Consider the following 15,305-nt stretch of genomic DNA (forward strand, 5'->3'; position numbering starts at 1 on the left):
TTGAGACTCGAACCAAACCCAAATTTGGCCCGCATCAAGTCCGGATGTGTTTGTTTAATTATTTTTATAATATTGAGGTTTTCTTATATATAATTACTTAAATTTATAATATTTTTTTGAAATAAATAAATAATAAATTAAATCGCACAAAAATTTATATATAAAAAAATAATACTTAAAATATATATATATATAATGAATTTAAAAAAAAATAGTTTAGGACCAAGTGGTCCTAAACGACTGGGCTGGACTGGTCCTAAGTATTGATTCTTAGGACCGCCCCTGTTTCAAGTGGGCATAGTCCGAACGTACACATTTTTTTAATGGTTCAATCCAGTCTTAGATTAAATTAATTCAGTCCAACCCACTATGCATTTTGAAATGTCACACTTGATAAATAATACATAAATAGGTGGATAATAGAAATATACTCCCATTTCAAGATATGTATCATTTATCTATACATTGAGGCCTTGATTACTAAGAAGAATGGGATTAAGGGGGTCCAAGATTAACTTTGAACAACTTTATATGTATAGCAACAATATGATGTTTACTTATATATTGATAATCTTATGGATTAGAGTTAAATTTGTTTACTAGAATATAATAAGCATAAAGATTTGGAGGTAATATTACCTTGTTAACCATAAATAAGATGAATTGTCTAAGCGGGCAGCCATAAACTATGTAAATCAACCACTAACCAAGATAAGCCCATAAATCCACCTTTATACACAATAGGAAACACCGCCTCATTTTATATACCATTTACTTTGACCATAAACATAGATAAAAAAAACAAAATATAATGTTAATTAAGGGTAAATTACAACTATAATTTTTTATATTAATATAATTATGAATACATTCTCGTTGTTTAAAAAATTATAAAATCTTCTTCGAATAAAAAATAATTATATAATTCTTAGACGGTGAGGTAAAATTACTACTTTACTCTTACTGATATTTTTTAAAGAAAATATTTAAACAATATGTTAAAAAAATGATGATAGGTGAAGTAAATAAACCATTGAGTATATTAGTTTATAAAAATATTTTGTAAAATTCTAAAAGGTATATAAAATTATAATTTACAATCTAAAAGGGTATCTTGGACTGTTCACCTCACGAAATTGAATAAAAACTTAATAGATTGAGTACGTTATTATCCAAATATTTAAATTAAAAGAGTATTTATAATTTTTTAAATAATAAAAAAATTTATAATTATGTCAAATTTATAAAAAATGAATATATTGAAGAAACCATCGGAATTTCACCGCCCACGTGTTAATTGACGCTCATAGTTGGGTAGATATTGTGGGGGTGGGGGGGGGTTACCAATTCACCTACAGTACACTATAGTAAAATCAAAACCTTCATATATTTTATTTCAATTATTTAAATATTTTCAACTATATAGTCAACACATACAATGCTGGAGGAGACTCAGCACAACTCGGGTACTTTTTCATTTTCATTAGAGGGAATTGGAAAATGAAAAGATGGGCCCACCATCACATATGCAAAGTCAAGGCTGGACAACAAAAGTCACACACACACGTATACATACATATATATATATATATGTCCCTTAATAGGTTACATAATATAGTTTTAAGGAAAATATATATCCCACTCTTGTTTCCACTTTGACCCCTTGAAGATAGCCCATTTTTTATCATATTTCAGGAGTAGTAGTCCGTTTTAACAGTGTAATTATGCAGTTTTAGAGGGGGCAAAATATAATTATGCTAATTCAAGGGAGTAAGAAAGAAAAAATCTGATTTGAATATAGGATTTGGGAACAATGAACAGTGCATATCCCATGATCCACCAGTATGTCTCTATTCAGACACCACTCTTTATATACCCAAACCTGATCAGGAATGCAAGTATAAATCTTGATCACCATATACAACTTCTCTCAGGGGGAAGACAAAAGGATTCGTCGAGCATACAGACCAAGATCGAAACAGACGGGGCATCATGAACATCAGCAAGATTCAACAGCTGAGGGAACAACAGAACAGAGAGTCGAGCTGATACATAGACTAAGCTTCCATTTGATCTTATTGAGTGCAAGACTATGCTCCTCTTCTGATTCGGCTACCGCTGGCGTTTTTCAGATGGCTGAAGTCGGTAGGGTACAAGTCTCGGTGGCCACCGCTTCGGAGCGATTGAGATGGAGACTGTGGAGAGGAGTTTGAAGGGCTTCCTCTTAAAAGCTCCGACTCCAGAAGGTTGGCTTCTTCCGCAAGCAATTTTAGCTGTTACAGGAAAGGCGAACACGAGGGTGTAACATCCAGGTATATGGAAGTTGAGCGAATGAAATGATCAGAAAGTTTCAGGTGTTTCCAAGTTGAGAATGTCTAGTTAATTATCATATCATGCTTAAGGACAAAAGTCGAAAGGGAGGAAAATACTGTGCATGAAAGAGAAAATAAGAATGAAGAAAGTAGAGTAAAATTTGGTTGTGTGTTTCAGAGATCATGCAAGGGAACAGATAATAAAAGTTCAATGCCGATGATCATTACCTGAATTTCATTTTCTCTCAAGCGATCTTGAAGAGCGTTCATAGCAGGGCTCAAGCTTGCATTGGATGAACATAGCAAATGTCAACAAAACACCAAGCCAAAGTCGCTAAACGAAATACTTTTGTTGCTTCTTACCAATATTCAATCATTTTGCACATGGAAGCCTTGTACGTCGATGTGTGATGAATGAAAGAAAGAGGGTGAACTTTGCCATTGCTAAAGATGCACCAAAAGAGGGTGGTTAATAAAGAAAAATATGAAATGTGGACTGTAAAAAGGAAAATGCAGTGTGCCCGTCAGGAAAACCTGGTATTTTGAGCCATTGCTTGGTTATACGCAGTCCTCTCCTCTTCATACAGTACGCGTTGAAGATTTGTAAAGGATGACAAAGGAGAATCAAGATTAAGAAGGGACGACGTAGGCAGAACATGCAGCGGAATTTCCTTTCTAACAAATTCTGCCCCACTGCCACAAAACAAATACCCTTTAAAGATTCATTCAGAAAAATACATTATATGTCAATTACAATTATGCTAATATAATGGCCCCCTATTGAGACAGTACAAGGAAATAAGATAATGGGAAAGCATATAAGGTTCTGCAGTAAGCAAATGAAACTTTTGAATGGAATGTAACAGCAAGAAGATGCCATAAATTTAGAACTCGGTCCAGCGATCATGAAAGCAATTACATAACTCACTGTTCTTCACCGTTGTATTTCTATGCAATGATATTATCTTTTCAGATTCAATTTGCAAACCACAATATACATTAATGAAGTGATAAGAGTACATACTCATGTTACCTCATCTCCAAATTTGACAGATGCATCGCTTCTTGCATACCTTCTGACATATCCATGGGATCCAAATCATGAATTACATTGTTCAAACTGTTGGCATTGTAATTATTTCCTGTTTTGGCATCAGCATTAGCAAAAAAACCTCCCAATCGTGGCGATTTGCCCGCGCCCTAGTCAATAAATGGGAGTAAATATACATCAAAAGTCAATCCAGACAATCCAATGTATTGTCATTCTATGAGGACCAGTTGTGCAGTTAATGAACTGAGCATATTCAATTAATGTTAGTTTATCAAGAACCATAATCCCAACAGTTCAATAGATTTCACCTCTCAGGACCACTAAGCATGGCTTATTGCTGACTAAAGTCATCAAAGACTTGGTGAACATCAGAACTGCATGGGAAATGACTCAACAGATGCATTTATAGAAACTACAGAAGTGAGCAAAGAAATCAAGAAGCCATGTCAATCCAGGCGTACCTTGGAAGCTATAGAAGTTGCCGCTGAATCTCCAGTGTCTTGTTCCATACTTTCTCCTCTGGAAGAACCAAACACGGGCATAGTATTGTCTGAGGAACTTATAGATGATTCTATGTCTATAACAGAACTTTTTTGTACAGGGACAAGAGAAACAGGTTTCATTGTGTGATTATGCTTGCCATCCAAAGATTGAAAGGCAATAACTTGAATCCTTCCAACCTGTAATGATTTAAATTAACTTCCAAAAGAAAAGGCGATGAAGTTTATTTCTCAGGCTCAATCTTACGAAGACTAACCTTTTGAGCATCTTCGCTGAAACAGGAAAATATCAACCCAATGAATCCAGAATCCAATAGCTGGTACATTGCCTGAGTCCGCACATCTGCAGAAACCCGACCAGAGGAGCATCTTGTTGTCATAACAAATAAGGGTTACATAGACCTAATACCCTGGAACAAGATAAAACCTTAACAGATCTAATTTTTTCCAAATTATTAGAACCAACCATTATGCTAACTGGGGACGTTTTAACAGCTTTTTAATTTGGAGAAGCACTTCTCAGCAGAATACTTCACACCAACTAAGGGAGACAAAAAAAAAGAATCATAAAAAATATAAACCCTTTTCAACTGGACTAAAGCAACCATCAACAGAATTAAACCATGTCGGATATTACAGTCTTCTATATGCTGGTCATGAATCAACTTTTGCCAAAGTTTAATGTTAGGTAGCCTGAACTTAAGGGAATTTCATCAAGCTTTCTTCCTGGTGTAGCACAAAAAGTGATAATCTTTGTTTACTGGAGAATAGGAAATTCATGATCTATGGGTTAAAGGTCTTCAATAGTGAATCAGAAGGGAATGCAGATGACAAAGGTTCTAATCCTAGTCCAAAGGGATTAAGATTTCTATTGCAAATAGGGAATTAGGAATTGATTAAGAAATGGGCTACAACAGGTTTTCATAGGATCATAACAGATGCTGCTTAACTTTTTTGGATGGTACAATATAACATAAGGTATTTGGCGAAGAAACTTCTAAATGAAGTCCAACCCATTGTCCCTGAAGCATTACGATATCAAAAACTCACCAACATGAGAAGGGAGGACCGTAATATGAGGATGTGAGTGATACCAGCCAATCACTCTAGTTGTGGTTCCTGTTGCCATTGTCATTCTGTGTTATATAGTTAATTGGACAAAAGACATCCATAATCAACAGCGGGAAATGCATCAGGTACATTAACTGCAAGTTTCATTATATAAGTTTTGAGTCCAGGCCTAGTTATACAAAAGTGACCTGCGAATGCAATTGGACAACAAATTGCAGCAGATTAAGGTTATTGTTTATCAAATAGTTTATGCTTCTTTTTATTAATATTTCCAGCATAGAGATTTAATCAGCATTAAGTAAGAATAAAAACTCAATCAATAGTTTTAATTTTTCTAGCACATTAAAAAATTTAAGACATCCGACAGCCAAAAATAATGTCGACGTAATTCATAAATAAAACTTGCAATTAATTCAATTTATACAACACATAAAAGATCAAATTTGCAAATATTATGTGCAGCTCTTAGTTGAGTAGACACTCAGCAATTACTTTCAAGAATTTCCTTCTTTCACATTTGCTTTTGTTTGAACAAAATCCATAATTTCCATGAGATTAAGCATCGCAAAAAGGATATCTCAGCATGAACTGATGCAGCAGTCAGCTGCTCCGGGTTTGTCTCTACCCTATCCTTCTGTCGATCTGAACGTGGCTGTGGAAGTGCTCCCCAAATCAATGCAGTTACAGTACCATTCTTTGAATGCTGAACAAAAAAACATATGTAACGTAATTTATACAGTGCATAAGAACCACCAGAGACCAAATCATAGAAAATCTAAGCAGAATACAAGTCCGGAATCAAAGAATAAGTGGCTGCAGACATCCGGCTCAGTGTAATGAATAAACTAACTGGACCTTAACTATGGAAGTTATAAAAATCACAGCCATCACCAACCAGTGCCCGTGCAATCAGGCGTTTGACCCATAATTTATCATAGTTATAACAATGTCAAAAAGCTCAGTTGGGCTCTCATGCCACTCTACCTAATGAGGTGAATTTTGCATAAGGATTAGCTTTCCATCAAAATGCTGTACAAGAATAAGAAACTAAAATTTTAATCTGGAAGCAAAAAACTATTGAATTACACTTCGTAATTTCGGAATCTGCTGTTGATGAACTTTGCAGAATCCAAAACCAACATATTGTTGCAGCTACTATAAACCATAAGAATTAACATAAGAATCAGCATATGTCGCTCTCAAGAATTTGTAAAGCTACTCATAATTCTCTTAAATTCCAAGCAACCTGCATAGGTATAGGAACCCAAAACAATTTGGAACCCCATGTTACAAAGGCATCAAAATTCATCAAAACATAAATGTTGTCCACTTAATATAAAATTTCCTGTAAGAATCCAAGAGCATTCAAATTTGACCAGAATAGATAACAAAACTCTGCAAGGCCTTCAAAATTTCCGAAACAAATTAGTAAAACCAAGAAAATACAAGCTGTCTCTGCAAAACCCATTTGGAATAGAACGAAGCCACTAAATTTAAAAAGGCAAAACTCATAAAAGTAATGGAGAAATCAGGTCATAGAAAAAGCATCCACCTAAAATTTCCAAGACAGCGGTTGCAATCAGAACCAGTGTATCAATGAAGAAGACTAAAAAGCAAGAACTCGTGAACCCATCGGACATTAAACGCCATAAAAGCCCAAAAATGTATAAATTTTCCACACAAAACCCAAATTGGAGTAGAACAAAGACGCAAACCCCACAAAGCTAAAACCCACAGAAACAGCAAACGCAAAGAGCAAAAACAGAAAAATCCATGGACCTGAATATCACCAAGAAGAAGGCCCATGATCTCCTCCGTCTCAGTGGACAATGCATGGGTCAGACACGTCAACCACACTTCCTCTGACATCTTCACACTCGTTAGAGACATCCCTTTTACTTTCTCTCTCTATACGTATATCGATCAATATCTAAGTATCTTGGTATAACTATCAAGACCCTTTTTCCCGTCGAAAAATCTCTCTGAAATGGCTGTGATTTTACCTCCCGAACCCAATGTAGGCAGAGAGGCGAGGTTTGGGGTTTGAGGAGAATGGGCAAAACTAACTTGGGTTCTTGAGGACTGCGCCGAGTAATTGATCGGTGTGGTGGGTCGCAGTTTTGACACGCTGCACCCGCGATTCCTGGCCGCAGATTTCCTTTGAAAAATTCTCTTTTGATTTATGGTGAATTGTATTTGTACCCCCCCCCCCCCATTTCTTTAATGTATCCCATCCCCATTTGTATAATTTATTGTGGGTAACAATTCTTAACATATCACCCTAATAATCATTGCTTTATATTCAACATTTTTCCAATAAAACTAGTAAACAATTCATTATTATAAATCATAAAATAGCATAATATTGCATTCTATAATTATATATCTATTTAGGAAATTATTTTTATATTATAACTCTATAAACCAAACACTAAATAAGTATCTCAATAATTTCATATCAATATATATATTTAAAGACGATAATTTTAAAAGTACTATTAAAATAAATATTACAAAACCTTTTAAACGAATAATTTCAATGCCTCAGTGGCACAGATGGCAACGAGTCTTGATTTTCCGAGTCCTCACCTTCATCCCGAACGGAGATGGTTCAAATAAAAAATTCAAATAGTAAGTCCTACTAAATAAAATCCATCTAGAGTCAGGGTGGGTTTCGGGTTCATCCCAAACCCGTCCCAAGACAACTCATCTGATTATTATAAAAAAAATCAAGACAACTCGACTGGATTTTGTAGCGAAAGGGGCGGGGTAGAAAAAAGATCGGGGTTGGGTAGGTCACGGGTCTATGGCAGGGTTGGCAGGCGATTCTCCAGTCCACCCCAACCCGCCCTACTCATTGATATTTTGATAAATTTTTACATTAAATTGCAATCCTTCGCATCTGTTTTTCAAACTATTTCACAATTGTTGTAGTTAATTTTAAATTCATCTAATATAAAATTATTTAAATTTTTTTCACAATATTTTTCTTTATATTCGAATATATTTTTTTAAATTAAAGATCATTGAGAAAACATAAAAAATGTGTTTGAATATTTATACAATAGAACACAACAACTATATCTTTAACTAGCAATCAAATAATACTTATTTTTTTCATTTTCATGATATTAATATATATGTCGGCGCCTCTATTTATAGTAAGCTATGCGAAATTACTACTTTATACATCTTTAAACTCTTTTTACATGACTATAAACTACATGCTGAGGGTGATTTGGTAAGATCACCTTCCTATCATTGTTTGCTATCTCTTAATTATACCGGAGAGAGTATTTCTCTTTCCATCTTAATTTTAATTTTATTTACAAAAATGCCTTCTTTTCATTTGATAAATCTTTTATCAATAACGATAAATGAATTATATTAATAATATTTTTATTCAATTAATATATTAAAATAATTAATACCGATAAATAAATTATAATTATTGTCACAAAATGAGATAAATTAAGTTATAAATTTTAGTTTTTATAAAAAATGAAATTAAAACTTTAAAACAATATTAAAAAATAATAAAATAATTGAAAATTTGTATTTGGAGTGAAATTTGAAGTGGCCAATCATCACAGGGGAAAGGGTTAAAAACGATAAGAAAAAGAGAGTTCAGTGACTATTTCTGTCTGCCTTTCTTCGTTAGCATCGGCACTGTACAAAGCTTTCAGAATCAATATTTCAGTCACTTCTGTTCCACCACCACCACCACCACAAGGATTCTCCTTTTCTTCACTTTCACATGGCTGCCTGTAAGTTCTCTCTCTCTCTCTACTCAAATATGCAGACTCAATAACTTGGCTTTAAACAGTTATGAATTTATGCAGCGTTTAGATCGCACGTACCTGTTGATTTCTTTTTTTTTTTTTTTTTGGCTCCGATGGCGTATATTAATCGTATGCCCTACGTATTTCTGCAATGGGTATATTCGTTTCTCTATTTCTTGGGTTTTTATGCCTTGGTTCCGCAAGAATTTCGTCTCCAATTGATTTTGCATTTGGGCCGAATTGAAGTGTGTTTGATGATGTTTTTTTCTGGTGACGATCTCTGTTTCAGGTGGTTTTGGGACTTCAGGCCTTAAAGTTGCGAACTTGGATTTGGGTTCTGTTAGACCCAAATTCAGCACTTTGCAGGCTTTGCATGGTTTGAGGACTCAAAAGATTGTTCAGTTTGATGGTTTGCTGTTGTCAATTAGATCAAAGAATACAAGAATTGAGTGCCTAAGTTCGAATTCTGAAGCTGATCGTAAGTTCATTTCTTGTGTACTTTTGTTTCGGGATATGGCAATGGCTGTTTGCATTGCGTTTTATTTGCTAACTTGTTGAAGTAACTGTCCTCCTTTTACCTCTGATAATTATGTTTTGTTCAAAAACTACTGTTTTTTGTATTCTTGATGCTTTGCAGAGATGATCTTTTTATATAAAGGTCGTATAGTATCTTTAAGGTGTTAAAAGGATAATCTTGAGAGAATCATAGATCAGTTTGTTTGTTTCTGGGCATTGATTTGAGATGCAGAGTTCATGATGCATATGAATTGCTTTATAATAGTGACCGACAACGGCATTCAGAAAGAAAACTGGAAGAAGCTTTCATATGCATGTATGCAGAAGAAAAATAAGTGGAAGAAAAGGATAAAGAAGATAGCAAATTCAGTGATTAAAAACCGATGTCTTTTCGTTCTTTATTTTATCAGTGGAGGTCTTGTATGGAATTTGCAGATGGAATTATTGCTATTACAACCTTTACTATTTCTTTTTCTTATCCTCTTTTTTATTTCAATAAGCAAAAGCCAGTACCAATTTGGAGGACAATTCAGAAGAGACTGTGTCCTCAGATGCGCTAAGCACACTTATCCCAAATTCATTTGAGGTGAGTTGCTGTTATTTTCAGGGCCAATGATTCTCTACACCTGCATGTGCTGATATGCTGGTTCTTGGTTTGTTTCTTTCTTTGTGTTGCTTGCTTAAAAGGTCTAGAGCAGTGAAAGAAAACGTAGGATAACTAAAACTGCCATAAGAGTTTGCAAGGGGAACCTAGCATAATCTGTTCCTGTTGATTTTTGACATATTCCGATAATCAATAGTCTTTTTCACTTTAATTTGTGAGTTCATACCTTTTCAATTTCCAAACCACCTTGAGGTTGTTATAAAAGCTTAACTTTCTCTTAGGTCTTGTTTACCTATCTTGTTGCTGAGCTGAAACCTAAGCTAAGATGGCAGATTTATGATAATTTCATGCTGCCTACAGTTCTGTAAATAAAGGAGCTATCTTACACAAACTTTTATCTTACAGGTAGAATCTCTTCTGACGGTGCTTTGTGACACTACATCCATTGCGGAGTTTGAACTAAAAGTGAGCAATTTTTCTATTTCATTTACATACTTGACACATTTGTCCTCCATGGTTCCACTGCATACATAAAGAGGAAAAATGACAAAACAGAAGAAGACTGTTATCCTCTGTTGCTGGAGAACATAGTTTCAACTTCGCCTGACTGCTCTATTTATGCCAAATGCTTTTGTTAAGTTTGAAAAGTTCTGTCTTCTTCAATGCCTTCCCCACTAACCTTCAATTTGTTTTCCTTTTCTCATGGTTAGCTCAGTGGATTCCGGTTACATGTGACAAGAAACTTGGCTGAGCAAAGTGTACCTCCAGAAGCTCCATATCTTGCTCCAGTTACCGCTCATTCGGTTGCTGAGACTCCTCATTCCGATGACTCAGCCTCTTCGCCATCTTTAGCCCTCAGCAAACGAGTACCTTCCTCAGGTGGACTTCAGCCACTGCTCGACAAAGCAGCCGATCAAGGTTTGAAGATACTGCAATCTCCAAGGGTGAGAATAGAATGCTTCATTTTTTACAAACTGTGGCATTTTATGGATATTTACATTCACCAGTATGTACCTGGTGCAGGTTGGATATTTTAGGAGATCTCGTACCATTAAGGGGAAGCGGGCTCCTCCATCTTGCAAAGAGGTATCATGTTTTATGTTGGTTCATTGCTTTCAACTCTTTCTGTACCTGGGGTTTGTGAAAAAATGTTCTCGTTCATTCGGTCTCTTGTCATACCTGACAGCCTAATGCATCTCTCAGTGCATTTCAACTTGATTCTTGAATCCGTAAGATGTGAACTCTCTTTTTCTTCTAACTTCTATCCGCATCCAAAAGTAAAAGAACATTTATCGAAGTTTGGTTAGCTTCAATGACTTTCCCCACAGTAAATTATTCTAGTAACTTACTGTTCATCTTTTAACAACAAGGTGATTATTTTTAATTACCGAAGGAAAGAAATTGACATTTTCTCTTTAGTGTTCTACTTCGAGGTAGTTCAACAAGTACTGACCATTTCAAAGTTTGCTTGTTATCATATAATGGTCTGCAATTTGCTCTAGTGACCAGTCACCTTTGATGCTTGACAGAAAGACATAGTAAAGGAGGGCCAGGTGCTCTGTTACATTGAACAGCTAGGTGGTGAAAGCCCCATTGAGGTTAATCCCAGCCTTAATTACCACTGCTGTGATCGAGTTAAAATCTGCTTTTCAGTTTTCACATTCACTTCAACATTTAAATTCAAATCATGCTATATTACTACATTTGTTTTTCTCTTTGATCTTCTTATTCATTCCTTCTCTTTGCCTTTTTGCCAGTCCGACGTTTCTGGAGAGGTGGTTAAGATACTTAGAGAAGATGGCGGTAAACTCATCGTTCTTCTTCCTTTACATTTTGGTTGACGAAATTTTCATTTATATGCACTGAAACATCTCATGACCACTTTGTAAATCTTAATGTTTGCAGATCCTGTTGGATACGGTGACGCTCTTATCGCAATCCTGCCTTCCTTTCCTGGAATAATGAAGCTTAAGTAGATTGTCCCATGTAAGTTATCAAGATTCTAGGTTCCTGTCTTCTGTTATGTTTTTGTAGCTTACTGTATTCTTCAATTTCTCTCTCTTTCTCTCTCTGTGTCTGGTGAGAAAGGAAAATTGGAAAATCTTAAGAAATATTGAACAAATTGATTGGCTCTATGAATATTCATATGTTTTACCTTTGAAAGCAATGTTTGGTTTATTTATTCCAGATACTGAGGAATTTATCCAATTGCTGTATGTATCTTGATTTGGAATCTCATAGATTCTTATAGACTTGAGCATCATCAGTCACTTTAAAAACAAAGCAACAGGACTTTGACTCTACCAACGATCTCTTGCATATTAACATTAAATCATTCACCACTCAGAACTGCAGATTCTCTTTCTACCTTCAAATAATAGAACTCGACTTGCTATATACTTATTTCTTGAGGACAAAAACTAGTTCCCAAACACAACTACAGAAAGAGACAATAACTGATGAAATGCATATCGAACAAGAACCTCAACCTCATAGGTTGTCTTTATCCTTTACTTCTCCCTGCTGCTTGAGCATGCTTGACTGTTGACTGGGCCAAAGCATCCATCGGGTCTATGCATTTCATCCACAAGGGGTCATCGTGTGGCAGAAGTTGCCATAGTTCATCAGATGCAAGGATGATTCTGTTCACAGCTCTCACCAGCAGAACTTGGAGAGCAATTCTGAACAGGTTCTGTGCTCCTTCAAAGTCTTTTCTGCTTAATGCGTCGAGGGCAGGGATCACTGTGTGTTCCATCGTTGCTTTATCTGGCAGTACAACCTCAAAACCCTGCATTGTTAGGAAAGTGTAACACCAAAATAGTTATTTTGAAATCAAAAGTTGAAAATGGCTTTTCTAAAACTATTACAAACACCCGATGCTAAGACACCTATAAAATATTATATAATTACAATTATACCCCTCGTAAGAAAGCGTGTGCTAAATTTAGGTCGTGATGGCTGAGTTTAAGTGTTTTGTTGGATTAGACTCCACGCTCCAACATACTTATTACATGAATCATCAAAAACTCAAAGCTGTTGACAATACAGTGGCTGGCAGATTATAAATCACAGAGAAGATCCCAAAGGTCTCCTATTCTCAGACACACAACAGAAACATAAACTACAGAAAAGAGAATAGTTGGACTCATAGTTCAAGAACCTGAATTAACCAGGAGATACCGGAAAAAATACCTCGTTTTCAAGTTTCTCCTGATACACTCTAGCTGCCAAAGTTGCATTAGTTGCAAGAATACCAATACGTATAGGGCTTCCAGCTTCTATTGGCCTGAACTTCTCTTCCTTGAGCGCCTTAGCTATGCATTCACCCATATGAAGTAACGGAACAGAACAACCGTCTTCAACCTCATCATGCCACGAATGTAATATATGGCACGGCATCACAACACAACAAACTCCCGACTTCTCAAGAAACACTCTCTTACGCCTTAAATTCTCAATGATTGACCTTTGGTCGATATGCACCCGTTCAGTTCTACCAGAAAGTAAGGGGAAATAGCCTCTCTCAAGGGATGAAAGCTCCTTGTTTAGTATTGGATCCGAACAAAGGATAAAGGGAAGCGCATTTTTTTGTTCCTCCATCCTTAACTTTTTGGCGAAATTAAGGCTGGAATCAACCGATAAACCTCCAATTATCCCTACACTATTGGCTTGATCTGGACAACTAAAGTTTCTATCTGTCAAAGGTTTATTCGTGAGGCAAGTTGTGTTGCTGTCAGCTGGACTGTTGCTTTCCTCAGCTTGTGGGATGATGGATGCTGGAACTTTCACCATAGCATGGCTTTTCTTGACTTTATTACTCTGGTTTGTGTCTTTGCTCAGACAACAGTTTATAGTACTAGGTAGATAGTTGAAGGATTGGAAACACAACGACATTCTTGTATCAAAACTCGTAGAACTAACAGAAACACTAATTTTGACAGAGTACATGTTACTGCATTAGCAGGTCATCAGAGTTTGCAACAAGAATAGAGGCACTGCCATTTCTCCAACTTCATAAAACCAGCCGATTTTGTACTCATAGAACTCTAGCAAAGGGCAATTACCTCAAAAATCGTAAAATCACTTCAACCTCAATACTTGCAAATCTGACGTGTAAAATCACTTTAAGCTCCTCCGCATATAGAGTACTCAGCTTCCCCAGCATCCAAGAACGCCTTTAACCAAAAACTTACCCTGAAAAACTGTAATCTTTTTCCAAGAATTGCCAAGAAAATGAGCCCTCCCTCAGCAGCCAATGTCCAAATCCAGCAAAAGCATCAGTCTCATTTGCCCTCAAACCCCCTTAAATTCCAAAGCCCAGAAGTATTTTCCCCTCAAAAATACACCAAGAATTCAAGAAAACGCCAAGGGGACTTCAGGGCCGAGTGGTGTGGGGTTCAAGAAAGTGAGTGGAGAAAAAGGGCTCCAAGATTCCAGGGCTCTACCGCCAAGAAAAATCACAGATAGAATCAATCTATAGTGGCAAAGAAGCTTCACCCTGCATGTCCTATTCCCATCTTTCACACTTGTCAAAACGAATAAGGAACAAATGGAAATGATTCAAATCAATTATTGTGAAGCATGAGCTAGAAAACAAACCAGTCGGCCTTAGCTCTTCCAACATGGTGCGTGAATGCATGAAGAGGTTAGTAAAATATCTTTGCAATCTTAAGGAGAATCAGTGAAAAAGGAGGATAAGCCAATGGTACAACATCCTATGACAAAAATGTGCGCCCCTCTCCCCCTCCCCCTCTCTTGTAAGTTAAATTTGATGGGTGGGTGCAATACTTTTTACTTGGTAATAAATTGTACGAAAAATTATAATGTAAAAAATCTTTTAAAATAAAAATTAAAAGTGAAAGAAAATTAAAGTTTGAGCGTTCGGATAAATCAAACTTTTTTTTTGACAAAAGCATTATAAAATAAAAACAGATTTTTAGATTTTTTTTTAATAATAAATTGAATGATAAGTGTTTATTTTAAATATTTGCGAAAGGCTCCTTGACGGTGAGAAAGTACACATTTTCCACACAAAAAACAAGCGAAAGGGGCAGCATCTTAGGTACAACATTTGTTTTATTTTTTTGGGATTTGAAAATCAAATTCATAAATAACCTAACAAAAAGGAAGTGGTAGAAATGAGAAAGAAATGGATATTAATGGAGTTATTAGGAAAGTGCATATATTATTAATTAGGTTTGATTTTTTTCTGCTTATTGTTATTGCCTCATGTAGCTTATATTTTCTATAGAATTAAAGTTATTTTTTTTCCCCTTAAAATTTTACACTGTGTTGAATTTTCATTTTGGCCCATTCTTCAGATGGACCAAAATAATATCAATGTTTGATTTTGGTTTTTACACCTTGATTGTGTAAAAACACAAATTGGCCTATTGAAGCTATTGTTTTTTTAAAACAATTTATAGGCCCAAAGCCCAATTATATAAATATGTAAAATTCACCTGTTGA

General features: G+C 35.6%; 3 protein-coding genes across 4 annotated transcripts; 1 reads left to right on the forward strand and 2 right to left on the reverse strand.

Moving 5' to 3' along the window:
- Positions 1–1,771: 1,771 nt before the first annotated feature.
- On the reverse strand, positions 1,772–7,088 carry BRCC36A (Mov34/MPN/PAD-1 family protein). The gene is made up of 10 exons (XM_088886116.1): positions 6,714–7,088; positions 5,511–5,637; positions 4,914–5,000; positions 4,121–4,206; positions 3,825–4,043; positions 3,346–3,512; positions 2,847–3,005; positions 2,676–2,756; positions 2,541–2,595; positions 1,772–2,273 (listed from the first exon to the last, which is right to left on the reverse strand). The coding sequence occupies exons 1-10, from the start codon at positions 6,822–6,824 to the stop codon at positions 2,091–2,093; spliced, it is 1,275 nt and encodes a 424-aa protein (XP_088742242.1). The 5' UTR covers positions 6,825–7,088; the 3' UTR covers positions 1,772–2,090.
- A 1,455-nt stretch (positions 7,089–8,543) lies between these two features.
- On the forward strand, positions 8,544–11,999 carry LOC105164303 (uncharacterized). 2 transcript variants are annotated; one of them, XM_011082928.3, is made up of 9 exons: positions 8,544–8,701; positions 9,006–9,194; positions 9,733–9,818; positions 10,242–10,301; positions 10,547–10,780; positions 10,860–10,922; positions 11,366–11,434; positions 11,594–11,639; positions 11,742–11,999. In XM_011082928.3, exons 1-9 carry the CDS (start codon positions 8,692–8,694, stop codon positions 11,810–11,812), a joined length of 828 nt encoding a protein of 275 aa, XP_011081230.1. In that variant the 5' UTR covers positions 8,544–8,691; the 3' UTR covers positions 11,813–11,999. The 2 variants fall into 2 exon arrangements, with proteins under 2 accessions (XP_011081230.1, XP_020553469.1); XM_020697810.2 differs by having other exon boundaries at positions 9,739–9,818.
- A 59-nt stretch (positions 12,000–12,058) lies between these two features.
- Positions 12,059–14,572, reverse strand: LOC105164313 (uncharacterized). The gene is made up of 2 exons (XM_011082938.3): positions 13,029–14,572; positions 12,059–12,624 (listed from the first exon to the last, which is right to left on the reverse strand). Exons 1-2 carry the CDS (start codon positions 13,782–13,784, stop codon positions 12,340–12,342), a joined length of 1,041 nt encoding a protein of 346 aa, XP_011081240.1. The 5' UTR covers positions 13,785–14,572; the 3' UTR covers positions 12,059–12,339.
- Between the last annotated feature and the right edge of the window lie 733 nt (positions 14,573–15,305).

Source organism: Sesamum indicum, linkage group LG1 (assembly GCF_026168435.1).
Source record: "Sesamum indicum cultivar Baizhima isolate 11 linkage group LG1, ASM2616843v1, whole genome shotgun sequence".
NCBI classification, from domain to species: domain Eukaryota; kingdom Viridiplantae; phylum Streptophyta; class Magnoliopsida; order Lamiales; family Pedaliaceae; genus Sesamum; species Sesamum indicum.